The 16,035-nt window shown below is 35.1% G+C and overlaps 1 protein-coding gene across 3 annotated transcripts in view; it reads right to left on the reverse strand.

The window, feature by feature from the left end:
- Positions 1 to 16,035, reverse strand: part of LOC106874223 (uncharacterized) — a 132,918-nt gene that overhangs the window by 42,250 nt on the left and 74,633 nt on the right. Inside the window, exon 6 of one of the 3 annotated variants that reach the window (XM_089359510.1) lies at positions 4,438 to 7,976. The exons of the other annotated variants lie outside the window; for them this stretch is intronic. Coding sequence (XP_089215636.1) covers positions 6,947 to 7,976 — 1,030 coding nt within the window. The 3' untranslated portion in view covers positions 4,438 to 6,946. Of the gene's footprint in view, positions 1 to 4,437; positions 7,977 to 16,035 lie in introns of those variants that run through there. 3 annotated transcript variants of the gene reach the window in all.

The raw sequence follows: 16,035 nt of genomic DNA on the forward strand, positions 1-16,035 counted from the left end.
TGACAATATGTGCAACACTGATCACAGGCAGGAGTAATAGGGGGAGGAATGAGTATCATAGCTATGTGGGAAGAGTGATTCTTTGGGGTTTGAATAAATGTTACAAAAGCAAAGTTTGAAGGAAATATTAACCATTTTCCTAACTTTCTAGAAATAAGCAAAACGGAAATAAGTTGCTATCCAAGGACAAAAATTCTGTTACACAGTTCATTGAACAATACATTTGTCTTCCTCAGGTTTGAAATAACTCACAAGAATAATAAAAGCTACACAGCAATGTAGAAATTTACCGATTCAAGTAGATTATCCTGTAATCCTTTTGAAACGGAAAATAAAATTGTCAAGTTTTGCTTGATGATAACTGGGATATTTTTTTTTAATCCTGTTTTAATTAGTAACAAATAAATGAAACTTGATAATGGTTGTTTTAACTGTGTAGCATCTTGTGTATGTTAAAAGAATGCTGAATGATGAAGAAACATAGGATGATCTAGATAAATCTATAAGCTACTGTTTTTTTTTGTTTTTTTTTTGTTGTTTTTTATGCTTTGTTTTTATTATTCCCATCTTATTTTGAATCTAAGGAAGACAGGTGTTCTGCTGAAATATTGTGCAATAAACAAAGTCAATCTGTGTACTTTTATTATTATTATTATTATTATTATTATCATTATTATTATTATTATTCTAATATTGTTGACTGATTAAAAGAATAGCTTACAAGGTTAGTGCAGAAATAATTGTGGGTTTTTTCTTTGTTATTTTCAAAATTGGTTTCTTATTATGGAATAGACATTTGGTTTAATCAATTCACGTGATAATAAAAATATCACTTGGGAGTGCAGATTTCAGTTTACTGACTTATGTTAATGATTTTTTGCTTTCACCTTTTATTACTGCTAATTTTGAGACTGACAAACTAAAGGAGTACAAGACGAAGGGGGGGGGGGAGAAAATTCTAGCAATTGTGCTTTGTGAATTCAAATAAAATAGAACATAAAACAGAAAAAACTGCACAGAACATCAACCAAGCATTTGGTCAAAGCGTTTACTGTCAAAGACATGCAGCTCAACACTGATACCTAAAACTTTGTAGTGGAGAAAGGGTACCTCAAAAATGAGGCAGGCCATAGACAGCTTTTAGTGACTGGCAACATTCAATTGAGGATCATTTTTGTAGTAAGTGGCCCACACAAATAAACCAGAGAATTTTGTAGAACTAACATCAACAATTCAACAGTTGTTTGACATTTGTACCATTTTAGGAAGTCAAAAAAGCTTGACAAAATGTATGTCACATGAGCCGAATGTATGTTTACCCCTTTTGATACCAAACTGTCAGATCATTTTCGGTTCTATTGCACAGACGTCCTGTTTTAAAGTGATCATAATTAAAACTTAATTATGGAAAAAAAAAAAAATTATTTTCGTAGGAGTGGCTGTGTGGTAAGTAGCTTGCTTACCAACCACATGGTTCCGGGTTCAGTCCTACTGCGTGGCAACATGGGCAAGTGTCTTCTACTATAGCGTCGGGCCGACCAAAGCCTTGTGAGTGGATTTGGTAGACGGAAACTGAAAGAAGCCCGTCGTATATATATATATATATATATATATATATATATATAGGAAAATGAAAAAATTTCTCCACGTGTGGCTAACACAACCCCACTATTTACTGACTTATATATATATATATATATATATATATATATATGTGTGTATGCGTGTTTGTGTGGCTTTGTTTGTCCCCCCCTCCCACCATCGCTTGGCGACCGATGTTGGTGTGTTTACGTCCCCGTAACTTAGCGGTTCGGCAAAAAGAGGCCGATAGAATAAGTACTAGGCTTACAAAGAATAAGTCCTGGGGTCGATCTTCTCGACTAAAGGCGGTGCTCCAGCATGGCCGCAGTCAAATGACTGAAACAAGTAAAAGAGTAAAAGAAGACTAATTTGTTCCAAACGTCAGCTTAATAATAAAGCTATTTTACTGTATGCCTTTAATTTTAAAATTCATCGAAAGATAAACAGTGAATTTCGACAGAAATATGATGGATCTATTTTAAAACGGGGGCCACATTTTTCATTAATGTTTTACGTAGTGTTTTTGGTACCGAAAGACTTTCAAACTTCGTATACTTATCTATTTTGTGTTATAGAACAGAAAAATATTTTTGTATTCGAATTTATTTCATGTAAAAAATTGTCTTATTTCGACAATTTCAACCAATCACTGACAAGTATTCAGTTGTTTACATTTACTCCTTTGGCTGATTAAGCGATGTAAAGCGTATTTAATCTCCATAACTTCGTTTTATTTGCTTTTTTCATTTTAAATTTGCTTTAACCCTAACTCTAACCCTAACCCTGGGGTTAGGGTTAATTGTTTCAGAATCGTATGTTTATGTAGTCGGCACTTAATGTATATCGGCTGAATGGACGTCAGTGATTGGTTGAAATTACAGAAATACGACAACTTTAACATGGAATAAGTTATGGATTTCTTTTTTTTTTAAGAAGACTAAGAGAAAAAGATGTTTTATATGACACATTCTACCAGTGTTCCAAGTTTCAAAGTGTTTCGTTAATGAAAAATGTGGCCCCCGTTTTTAAAAAAGATCCAATATGATTAACCGTTAAGCATTCAGATTATTTTGTCAAACGTATTGCTTTTTCATTCACATTGTTTTTTAACTTATCATGCATTATCTCACAGCTTTGAAATTTTGATGACGTGATTGTATATTTTTGGGGATGGCATTGAAGGGTAGGTGTGATAAGCTGGATCTGGTTGGTTATTCAGGACGGTTATGGTTAGTTTAAATGCTAAAGGGTTCAGAAAGGATTTAAAAGCAAAAAAAAAAAAATTCACTGCTGTAAAGTCTGTTCTGCACTTCTTTTTCAGGACAAGTAACGGTCCATTGATAAGCATGGAATCTTTAAAACAACTGACAGTGCCCTTTACTGAAGGGTTCAACTGAAATGTAGCACCCAAGGAACTTTTGCAAATCAAAGTTGCAACAAAGTCATAATCAGTTTGGTGGTCAGTAAGTGGTATTATACATTACAGTCTCTTGAAACTTGACAGAGTGATCAAAGAAGAAAAGTATTGCTAAGTAATTGACAAAAGGCACCAAAAACTGCAACTCTTGCGACCAGCAGGAGATCAATCCATAAGGACCCAATTTTCACCATAACAACATGCAACCATGTATTTCACAAAGGACGTTGCCAGTGCCGCTGGACTGGCTCCTGTGCAGGTGGCACGTAAAATACACCATTTTGAGTGTGGCCGTTGCCAGTACCACCTGACTGGCCTTTTGTGCCGGTGGCACGTAAAAGCACCCACTATACTCTCGGAGTGGTTGGCGTTAGGAAGGGCATCCAGCTGTAGAAACTCTGCCAGATCAGATTGGAGCCTGGTGTAGCCATCTGGTTTCACCAGTCCTCAGTCAAATCGTCCAACCCATGCTAGCATGGAAAGTGGACGTTAAACGATGATGAAAGATGATTCTGCAAGAACCTACCTCACCCAGCTTATTCTCTAGACCATTTTCTCAGACTGATAATCCCTTTTTTTCAAGCATCTACATAACTTCTTGCAAAAAATCATCAACATTTAAGCAGTAGCAACAGCTCAAAGCTGCCTTTTAAAACATTTAATTCCAGAACTGTGTAAGTTTCAATGGTTTTTATATTTTTATTAAAAAAAGATATTTTCAACTTAGATATATTGCTTTAACCCTTTAATATTATGAGTACTCTGTCAAATTTAATGCTTTTTGATTCACACTGTTTTGAAGTAATCATACATTATCTTGTAGCTGATGATGTGGTTGCTTATTTTTGGAATGACATTGTAGGGTAGGTGTGAGAGGCTGAATATGGCCAGTCTGAACATAAAACAAGTGGAATATTTGGGCCGGAAACAGCTGGTTTAAGTACTAACGGGTTAATCCTTTAGAACTAAAATTACTCTCAAATGTAATACCTCTTTACTAAACTTGTTTTTAATTTATCGTGCATTATCTCAAAGCATTGAACTTTTGTTGACTGATGTTGTTTATTATTAGAATGACATTGTAGGGTAGGTGTGAAAAGCTGGTTGGATCCGGCCACTTTGAACACCAAACATTTAGAATATTTGAGCCAGATATGGCCAGTTTAAATGCTGAAGGGTTAAAGCTGACTGTTAAAAACTATAGTTATTTCTGCACCAACCTGATAAAGCAAAATAAAATATGCAAAGACAGGATTTAAACAGCACACTAAAAGGGGCCCAGAATGTAAATGCTTTCTTTTTCTTTTCTTTAAATTATACTGAACATACAAATAGAAACAACAAAGGAACAAAACAATGAAAAAAAAAAATGGACAAATGTAGTGGAAAAAATACTATAAGAAAATAGTATATTAAAAGAAAAATAACTAATTACCAAATTTTATTCATTTATTTTTTTTCTTTATTTTTAGTATACTAATATTGTACAGATTAGTTTACCGTCATGTATTCAAATTTTATACATACACATACATATATACACTAGATACCCTATATATCTATATACATAAATATATATGTATATTTGCATGTATGGTGTGTATGTGTGTGTGTGCATATTTATGTTTATATATTTATATCACCATCACCATTTTAACGTCCCTTTTCCATGCTAGCATGGGTTGGACAGTTTGACAGAATCTAACGAGCTTCAAGACTGCATTGAGCTCCAATATCAGCTTTAGCATGGTTCCTACAGACAGATGCCCTTTCTAGAGCCAACCACTTTACAGGGTGTACTCGGTGCTTTTTCCAACAACACCAGCACTGGGGAAATTACCAAGTAACTTACTAGAATAGAAGAGCCCCCACCCACACTCTACAGAGTAGGAGTCTATTTGAGAGAAAGGAAGTGGTTTTATGCCAGCTGTTGAAAGACTAAAGTATGATAGAGGGACAAGCAGAAGTCTTGCTACAGATGAGACACATGGCTACCCTGCATGATATGAAGGTGGGTGGAAGTAACTGGAAAGAAGATAAAGATGGTGATGACAGGGTGTCAGAATATACTTTCAAAGTACAAGATGAATATAAAGAAGAGTACAGACAGATTAGGGGTGAAGGAAAGAGTGGGCGATTTCATATGAGTGTGAGAGAAAAGTAACAGATGATAGAGACAGAGGTAAGGGTGAATGTAGTGAGTAATGAATGAGGGTGAATAAGATTGATGATACAGAGATAGGGTGAGAGATATAAAAGTGGCTCAAGAAGGAGGTGACTTGTCATAGCCTCAGAAAGTAGTGGTATGATGTACAGAGTGTTTAGAGGGAGGCGTACAGTGACAGAGATAGTGATCAGATGTACATGAGAGTAGCTGCAGTGAACTGGGTGACAGTGGGGAAGGGGCATTGGTGACAGGTAACAAGAGGGTGCATGAGAAAGATAGAAGAAACGAAAAGTGCTAAAGATGAGGTATGGCAGGCCCAAGATGTAGCTCAGAGAAAAAGGGAAAGTTAACAAAAGGCACAGAAAGGGGATGAACAGTGGAAAGGTGGAAAATAGCATGGGGGAAGGATGTTAATGAGAATAAGGAACAGATACTAATAGCCAAGTGGTTCCAGATGCAAAGGAGGCAAATGGTGGCCCTCAAATGGTTACAGCTGCTGAGTACCAAAGGAATAAGAGATGTGAAGAATGCTTGATGGAGGAAGATTGCAAGTAGGGGCAGGACCCAGCATGTATAGGTATTAACATAATGCTTTTATGACCTGACTTTCAACGTGACGAAAGGGTCTTCCCAAGCACAGAGAATCGCCAATCATCTTCATCCTTTTGTCATTTCCTCCATGAAGCTCAACATCCTGAGCTAAACCTTCACTATTTAGCTTAATGTCTTTTAGGGTCTCCCTCTTCCATAAGTTACATCCATTTTAAGTGCTGATCCCTTAAGTACTGATCAGCACTTCTTTACATAGCTGTCCTCATCCATTCACATCACACAGCCAACCCAGTGCAGTTTTCTCTCTTGCATGTTACACCTAACTCCTTTAATGCCTTTTTTTTTTTGCCCCCTCAACACATTTGCACTTTGTCATACATGCACACTGATATTATTACACATCCAACAGAGTATATTAGCTTCATTCCTCTCTGGACTTCACATACCTTCTGCATTCAGGGCCCGCATCTCACTATCATGGAGCAACCACTGCTGCACACAAGCATCATACAATCTTCCTTTGACTCTGAAAGAGACCTTTTGTTACCAAGAGAGGGAATAGGGTCCTGTCTATCTTCCTAGCAACTAGAACTTTGGTTTTTGCTAGTTAATCTTAAGGCCCTTTGATTCCAGATTTTGCTTCTACACCTAGAATTCCTTTTCTATTTCTACTACAGATTCATTGAATATCATCACTGTACCCAATGCTAAATCTCACCTTACTAACAGTACCCCAATATATACATGCCAGTACATGGCATGTATGGCTTTCACAAGCTAGCTTCCTCAGAGAGCACCAGATCACAGAACAAAGGGTTCTGTCAAAGGCTCCTCCAGGTGGATGAATGCCAAATATAGTGGCTTACTTTTAGCTAAATAATTCACTTGTAATTGTCTTACTAGAAAGATGGCATCAGTGGTACCTCTCCCTGGCACAAAACCAAACTGGAGCTCGTCTAATCTAATTCCGTTCTTAATTGAGCTATAACTCTTCATTTTGACCTGTTCCGCTAATTTGATGTGTCTGAAATTATTCCTAGCTAAAGCAGCTCCTGTAAAAGTCAACTAAAATATATAGACATAGATAATAAACATACACACAGAAAAATCACTTAAACATACACATCTATATACACATATATATATATTATACCCACACCCAGACATACGCACACACATACACATATGCAAATGTCTTTAAAATGCTGCCATAGCCCAACACCAAATAATTAACGGTGTCTTCCTATAGAAAGATTCCGGCAAATAATGTCTCTCTTAATCTTGACGCTGTCGGGGAGTGGGGGCAAGTTGGTCACCGGTAGGGAATCATCCCCTTCGTCTTCGACTTCATATACCATGTACTCTTCACCAATGTCATCACAGCCAATACAGAAGTTATGTAGAACACACGCTAAGTGAATTATATCCACAATGGTGCTGAGATTCGTGGACTCAATGACCTTCAGTCTGCGGAACCGTCCATGGAGCAAGCCGAAGGCGCGCGTAATGACTTTCTGGACAGTCATCAGGCAACTGTTGTAATACTGTTGAGCGTCTGTCTTTGACTCGGAGGTGTAAGGTGTGATCAACCAATCGAACAGAGGGAAGGCAGCATCACCAACCAAATGGTGCGAGTTGCACAAGTGTGCACCACGCTCCAGAAGGTGGCTATCAATGAGAGTTTGAAAGTCATGGAGACGACCAGCGTGTCCAGTTGAACAGAATATAAACCTCATATCCCGCTGGCAGGCAGCAATTAACTTCACCGAGTAGTACCCGTTTTTATTGTAAAACTTCTCCCTATCATTGTCTAAAGCTTTCACCTGAATGTGTGTGGTGTCCAAAACACCAATGACATTCTTTAAATTACTCAGAGTCTCAAATTCTTGTGATATAATCTGCTTATCAGCGTCTTTCTCAGGCCATCGTATGAGATTCTCTTTTGACTTAGAAAGAAGAGCTTTCATTATTTTACTACGGCGATTAAGAAAAGACTCTTCAGTGATTGAAAAACGTTGACAGATTTCTGACAAAGTATCTTGGGAACCCATATACCATAGAACAGATAACAAACTTTTTTCCAAGGTCTCTGGTTGGCTCCCTCGTGCCATCTCAATTGCTTCAGGACACGTACGCAGGTAGCTGAACACTTTCCAAAACGTCACAGACGACATCCGAAAGTTACTCTTGAAATCTGTCGACAACCATGAAGGTATATCCTCACTGTATTTTTTTAACTTCCGTCGATCGGCTTTGGACCTGATATTGAGAAGAAAAAAAAATTCGGATCGAAATACAGCAACAGGTGGAAGGAAAACTAAACTGAATGAAGAAGTACAGACAAATATCATTTAACATTTAAAATAAAGAATGAGGCAGCTTGAATGGCAAACCAACAGCTCTCTACCAGATTAACTGCACTAGGATTAACAAGAGAGAGAGAGAGAGAGAGAAAGAGAGAGAGAGAGAAAGAGAAAGAGAAAGAAAGACAGCTAAAAAGGTAAAAAGATTCTTTTGATCGACACAAACATGTCATAAAAGAACAAGGCAACTGACCATACGTATAGACAGAAACAAACTATCGCTAAGAACCTGTTGCTGAAATTTATCTAGGCCACACAGAAAGAGCTCTGTCTCTTAACTTTAAACTTCTATGATTGATATGGGTGAGGGGAAAAAAAACATGAGCCTGAGCTTTTCTCTGTTGATAGACATGAAAGCAAGTAGAACTAGCACCAAAGAATCATCACCACACAAACTGACATTTTCACAAGCTTTCCTTTCTAAATTTAAAATATCATAACATAAAGTGTATTCATTTTTTTTCTTTATTATTTACTTTGAACAATCTGAAACTTGCAAAAACAAAAACACTGATGAACGGATATATATATCATCATAATAATAATAATAATAATAATCATCATCATCATCAGTTAACGTCCATTCTCCATGCTGGCATGGGTTGGACAGTTTGATATAGAGCTGGCCACAGATATTACAGAGGAACTTGAAGTTGATCAAGCTACAAATAATAAGTGTAGAATATTGGGTAAAAAAATCCTTAGATGGCAACAAGTAAAAGGCTTTATATATATATATATATATATATATATATATATATATATATATAAATTATTTATTTAAACTTCGGAAGGCACCAATTGTGGACAGCAGCAAATAGATGAAGTCTGATATGACCAGTACTTTTTTTTTTTTTTTTTTTTTTTTTTGCTATCAAAAATATTTTATCGCAATCAGAACAAAAATGAAACCATTCAAGCTAAAACCACACACACACACACACACACACGGCTAGAAGCTAAATCACGTTTCCAAGGCAGCAGCAATGATGCTCGTAAGTATTAAGTAGGCCATAAATACATTTACAAAGTTTAAATAATTGCACTACTTTCTACACAAAAGCCAATCAATATACTAACGCAGAAAACATTAGATTACACGGGGCTGATGAAGATGAAACTTAATTCGAGAGCAATGGGTATCTCTTAAAGGGAAATGAATGCACAATGGGTTAAAAATCTTAAAATTGAATTAAATGAAGTGAGAAGGGATGACTAACGAGTGTGTAGTAGTAGAATATGAAATAAAAACAATGAAAGACTATCTAAATAGTAATGAGACGAAATGAGAGAATTTTGAATAGAGATTCAAAAAGAAAAAAAATAGAGGACGCGCTAAAAACAATTTATATTAAATAATTTTTTGACATTGAAAGCCTTTAGCATTCTGATTATTTTATCAAATATAATGCATATTTATTCGCATTGTTTTGAATTACTCATGCATTTATCTCAAAGGTTCAAGATTTTGATGGTGCGACTGTTAACTTTTAGAAAGATATAGGATAAGTAGGAGAGGTTGACTCTGGCTGATTTGAATATAGAATCGGTAGAGTATTTGGGCTGGGTATGACCAGTTTAAATGTTAATGGGTTAAGGAGAATGATGGTTAGAACTAAGATAGATTACAAGGAACTGTTTAAAAAGAACAAAATTAGATTAATGCAGCCCAGCTAGAATATTCCAGTTGAAAAACTTGGAAAACCTAACGTTACCAAAATAGTGAATCGATATCCAATGTAAGCACTTCACCTGCATGACTGACACAACCACAAGCTGGATTCCCTTTCAACAATATCCTTATGTTGACTAATATTTAGTGTGTGTGTGTGTGTGTGTGTGTGTGTGTGTGTGTGTGTGTGTGTGTGTGTGTGTGTGTGTGTGTGTGTGTGTGTGTGTGTGTGTGTGTGTGCGTGCGTATGTGGATGTGCGTGTGTGTGTTTATTGTTTTGTTTCAAATCACGGCCAAATATCCAAACATTATTTTCCCAGAAATAACTCCACTAAGTTACCAGAAAATAATGCTAAATAAAGTATGCTTTGAGGTAATGGCAAACCATATTCTCTCTTCCTTTATCAAAGGGACAGTTAATTCCTAAGGAAACAGTCGTGGCTCAGATGTCCATTCCCATGACTACATTTCATAGATCATGTCAAAATCTTTTGTAACAGTCAATGAATAATAAACAGAGTAACATATATATATATATATACATATACATATATATATATATATATATAAAATTAAAAACAACAGCAATAAAATTACAAAAATTAATTCAACAAGCAACCACATCCTAACTAATGCTCACAAAAGAATCATGCAAAATGATGGTAAAAGATTAATAGTCCATGTCAATTATTGGAACCTCCAACAGATTTTTAATTAGTGCCACATTTTAAACCATTTAATTAGTCCTTTATGTAGTTCAAATAGTCAAATAAAGAGATCCATTCAATCTTGAATATATATTAATATCACCATTTTAATTCTGTTTTCTCCATGCTTCCATGAGTAAGATGGTCCTTCTCTAGCACAACTTCTTAATACTTGTTGTAGTTCATCATCATCTCCTTCGTAAGGTCCACAATTCTGAAATAAGCCTTCAGTTCTTTCCATGTCTTCCTTCAACTTTTTTCTTGAATCACTTAACACTTCTTTACGCAATTGCCATCTTCCATTGGCATTACGCGTCTGCACCAGTGCAGTCTTCTCTCTTGCACACTACAACCAATTCCACTTAATCCTAATTTTTCTCTCAACTCATTTGTAAGCCACCATTCATGCACACTTAACTAACATTACACATCCAAGGAAAAACATGTGTACTTCATTTCTTTTCAAGTCCAGCATATCCTCTACATTCAATGCCCAAGTTACATCGCTACACACTCTTTTGGAAGAATACAGAGCATGCAGAAAATAGTTATGTATGTATGTATACATGTGTATGTGACAGAGATATATAGTGGTTACATATCCAAACTGAGGTTTCAATTTAATCAACATTTTGGTCAACTGCACACTGTGAACTGAGAAGAAAGATTTGCTGAAGGTGTAAATATGATCCCAGAGTTCTTGAACATCACCAGAACATCAGCTCAAGTTGTCACTGCTATATGGAGAAACACTACAGCATCTTTTCAGTATGTTTGGAAATAAAAGATCAAGAAGAGACTACCAGCATTATATGGGCAACAGTAAATGAAGCACCAGCATTTAGGAACAGATCTCATTTCAGTAACCTCTGTTTTATAGAGAAATCCCATATCAATCACCACCCTACTACACCAATCCTCAACAGAACAAACAAATTTAATGACATTTGTCAGATATTTTTCAAAGAAAAAAAGACACTGACTGGTTATCTTAAACAAGTGACTTCAACAATCACATAACATGAAGCGATAGCGATCACATTTTACAATGATTTCTTCTCAATTTGCCAATGTGTACAGTTGAGAAAAAGGGGCAACTGAACAAGACTGTGGTTCGGAAACATAAATCTGATTACCTTACATAAGAAAAAAATTATGCAAAACTCTAAGCTGTTCTACACAAAGTAATAATTACCACTTTTCAGTTTTATATGAAAAAAAACAAAACAAAGTGTGTGTGAATATATAGAGAGAGGGACTAATGAAGACAAGAAAACAAGCATTGCATTATAAGGTAATGCCACATAATTACAAAAAGAAACATTATCACTATGCCTGTGGTAACCAAACAATTTTGAACATTCAGAATTGATCGCTGACTGTAGACATTCTTCAAAATTCTTATGCAAAAACTGTCTCTCCAAATAGTTGATTGAAGCAGCAAAATCTACAAACACCAATACAACAAAATCTAGAAAACCTAAATTTTTTTCATCCCTGCTTTTTAAAGAGAATCACCACAAGCTATTTCCCTTGTGCTGTTATTGGGCAGGGAGTTTCTTTTCATTTTCTTTTTTTTTTGTACATGCATGCAATTTTCTCTATATTTTTTTTCTTTCATATATACATGTAAATTCTTTCGGCAACTCCAAACTGCTCTCCATCAATTAATTATCCTAATTTTACATACCCACTTCAAAAAAACAGTTACATTTTCAACCATGCATTTGTTAATTCCATGTCACCCAAGCAGCATCCACTAAGCTATTCAATTTTACTGCATGCTCAATGTATATGAAATGATATGTTCTACTTTACATAATTGTCTAGAGATTGGCAACAAGAAACTTGAAATAACAATCTGTGAAGAATCCGCCAACCACATTTCACTAGCAAGGCATTGCTAGTGGCTGTGGTAGAAGACACTTGCCCAAGTAACCATGCAGTGAGTCACCACTGGGACCATGTGGTTTCAAAGCAAAGCTTGGTAATCACACATATACATTCACTTATGTATATGTATACATGCACACACAATTTCTTTTCAAACGGGGGGGGGGGACACTTCAGAGAGATTATAGTAACTTCTTAGAGCGGAGTTCATCATTTCACATTGCTAGGTGACTACTACTCCCAGGTTCCGGCCTTCAGAAAAATACATTCAAAACATAACAAAAGAAAACAGAAGTGGAATATGTAAATTGTTAAGTGGAACCTATGGAGAGTGAAATTAAATAGCACAATGAGATCACTGCTAAATAATATCAACACTGAATGCAATTTTTCACGACTTTGTAGTAGTAGTAGTAGTAGTAGTAGTAGTAGTAGTAGTAGCAGCAGCAGCAGCAGCAGCAGCAGCTTGGCACACTTTCAACTCTGATAGACTAGATTTATGATCAAAGGCATTCCAGCCATGGCCAATCCCAAATACCCAAAAGGGTCCTTTTATCCACAAGGAATTCTACAATATGAGGGATATATATAGCAATATCTTGTGGAAAGACAAGTAACAACCTAGAGGTTTCCACACTAACTTGCTGACATCCGAAACCAAAATAACAAATGATACTACTTTCTATTGCATAAATTCAGAGATGGATCAGATCCGAGATTATGGCATGTTGGAACTGAAAAACAAATTATATCAACCTCAGCGCTAGTAGCCTAATATTTTATTCATCATCTTTCAAAAGGATAAAAAATAAAGTCAACCTCAGTTTATGTATATGTACATCAACTTTATATTGGAACTTTTTTCCCCCTGTATGTTTTCTAACTCTAACCTACTAGCTGGTACTTGTGTATTTTGATAAGCACATGGTGATCATTCTGTTTAAATAGATCAAAAATAAATTGAAAAAAAAAAAAAATGGAAAAAAAAAAAAAAATGGAAAAAAAAAAAAAAATGGAAAAAAAAAACAAAAGAAAAAATACAAGAAGAAAATGTACATAACTGCAATTATTTTCTTTAAATTGCAAACATGTAACTACCTACCCACAACTCTACTACTTCTACTACTACTACTACTACTACTACGACTACTAACACTACTACATTTTCGTTTATAGATGTCGCTAGCAGAGCACATTACTGAGAAACAGTGGACGAAACCAATGGCTAAAGTTTTAAAGGTAAAATCAAGAGACATCCATAGCAATTGGCTGAACAAATACAACAAATAGCCAAACATATATACACACACACACACACACATATATATATATATATATATTGGAAAGAACAACAGTTGACAAAGAGACAGAGGAAAATGGTTCGAAATACTCTTTAGCACCACACAGCTAAAGACGGGTTAAGTTCTTTAAACCGCACATTTAAATCCCCCTTTTTTAAATTTTATTTTTTTATATGACAAGAAGAAAATCTGGGCAGTATATAATAAACAACAGCATAGTGGAAAGAAGAAATACAGTATGCATGTGTGTGTGTGTATATATAAATATATACATACATATATATATAGATATACATATACATACACACATAAATGCACACACTACACTCATACTAAATTTGCATCAAGCAGCAATTCTACTAACATCTACTTGAAATTTAAAAAAAAACTTTTTTGTCAATAAAAAATTTTTTTGTTTTTTTTTTTTCCATTTTGTTTTGTTTTGTTTGAATTTTTTTTTTTTTTTCAGTAACGAAAAGTAAAAGACAATAATAATTTATACAAACTTAGTGTCACTCGTAATTTACTCCTTTTTCAAGCTGCCCCATAGAATTAAATATATACAACACATGAATGTAAAAAAAAAAAAAAAAAAAAAATAGTTGGATTTATACAGAAAAAGGATTTAGGAAAAATAATAATAAGGAAGAAGTAATTTAATGATAAATCCAAAACAAAGTTATAGAATCCAATTTTAGTAAGACATGATTGTTTTCTAATACAATATAAAGAGTATCTCAAATTTAAACAAATGTCCATACATACATACATATATATATATATATATATATATATATTGGAAGTTTATTCTTATTTTTCTTAAATATTTTTCTCTCCAAAAAATTTAAAAAACCTTATATGAAAAATAACTATATATAAAAATGTAATAAGAGCATAAAAAAATTGTGTATTTTAAAGGGTATATTTTTCATTAAAATTCCACAAATCACTAAAACAATTAAAAGAAATTCATTAAATGATAAAATAAAAAAATTATTTAAAAATACTTTTTTTTTGTTTATGTATTTATTTATTTATTTATTTATTTTAAAATACCAAAAATGAAGACTACTTAGAATATACAATGCTCTCAGTAAGAATTAAGTGCAGAGCGAGTACAGATACCGTTATCAAACACTCAAGGTTCCAGTAAGCAGATCTATTATTATTACCGTCATTGTGCATAATTATTGTTTCAGTTACACTCATAACAAATGCAGACCAGTTCCTCTTTCACATGAACAACAAAAGATACAAATACGACACGAAACGGAACAAAAACAAAACAGCACTACAAGAAACAAAAACTGTGATAAAATACATTCGAATAACGTTGCTTAAGACTGGAATTAACAGAAGCTCTCAATATATCTATTGACTGTTTTTGCCAGCTTATTTCCATTGTAAGCAGAAAAATAATTATGTAATCTTTCGACAATTGAATGCATTTAATTAAGAGGCTGTCATTAATGATTTAAGTGGCTTTTACACACGAGTGGCATTGATAGGCTGACACTTTAATAAAAGAACACAGACCAGCATGGCTGTGTTGTTCAGCTTACTTTGCAATCATGTGGTTTCAGGTTCCATCCCACTGCATGACACCTAAAGGCAACTGTCCTCAACTATAGCCCTGAGCCAAGCTCTGCCCAGTGTTTCTTTAACTATGGCCTTGCGCTAACCAATTCCTTGTAAGTGGAATTGGTAGATGTAACTGTAAAAAGTGTGTGTGTGTGTGCGCGCACACATATGTGTGTGCGTGTGTGTGCGCGCACACATATGTGTGTGCGTGTGTGTGTGTGTGTGTGTGTGTGTGTGTGTGTGTGTGTGTGTGTGTGTGTGTGTGTGTGACATGCTGATTTAGTCATCATCCATGCAAGTGGTGTCATCATTTGCAATCTGCCAGGGGATGAGAGCTGGCAATAGGAAAGGTCTGCAGCCACAGAGAACCTGCCTCGATAAGGTTTGTCTGACCCAAAAGAATGGTGGCAATGATGCATGGAATTGGCCGTACTTCGAGTTTCCAAAAAAAAAAAAAAAACAGAAAAGAAAAGAAAACTATAAAAGTAAATTTAGCTGTTACTGAAAATGTTTGTTGATTATAAGAGCCATTCAGTCCATACCCGCCTGCAAAACGGACATTAAAAGGATGATAATGATGATGATGATTAAGCAGTATTTAAAGACTTCTTGCTTTCTCCAAGCTATAATTTATTCATCATTATCTTTCCCCTGCCCCCACCATTTTTGAAGTCCATTTTTCCGGGTTTGCATGTCAGATGAAATCTGTTGAGGCTAAGTTTCTACAACTGGATGCCCTTCCTGTCACCAATCCTCACCTGTTTCCAAGTAAGATTAATATTTCCCCCATGGCCAGTCATG

The sequence above is a fragment of the Octopus bimaculoides genome, chromosome 11 (genome assembly GCF_046866305.1).
Source record: "Octopus bimaculoides isolate indiv1 chromosome 11, ASM4686630v1, whole genome shotgun sequence".
Taxonomy (NCBI): domain Eukaryota; kingdom Metazoa; phylum Mollusca; class Cephalopoda; order Octopoda; family Octopodidae; genus Octopus; species Octopus bimaculoides.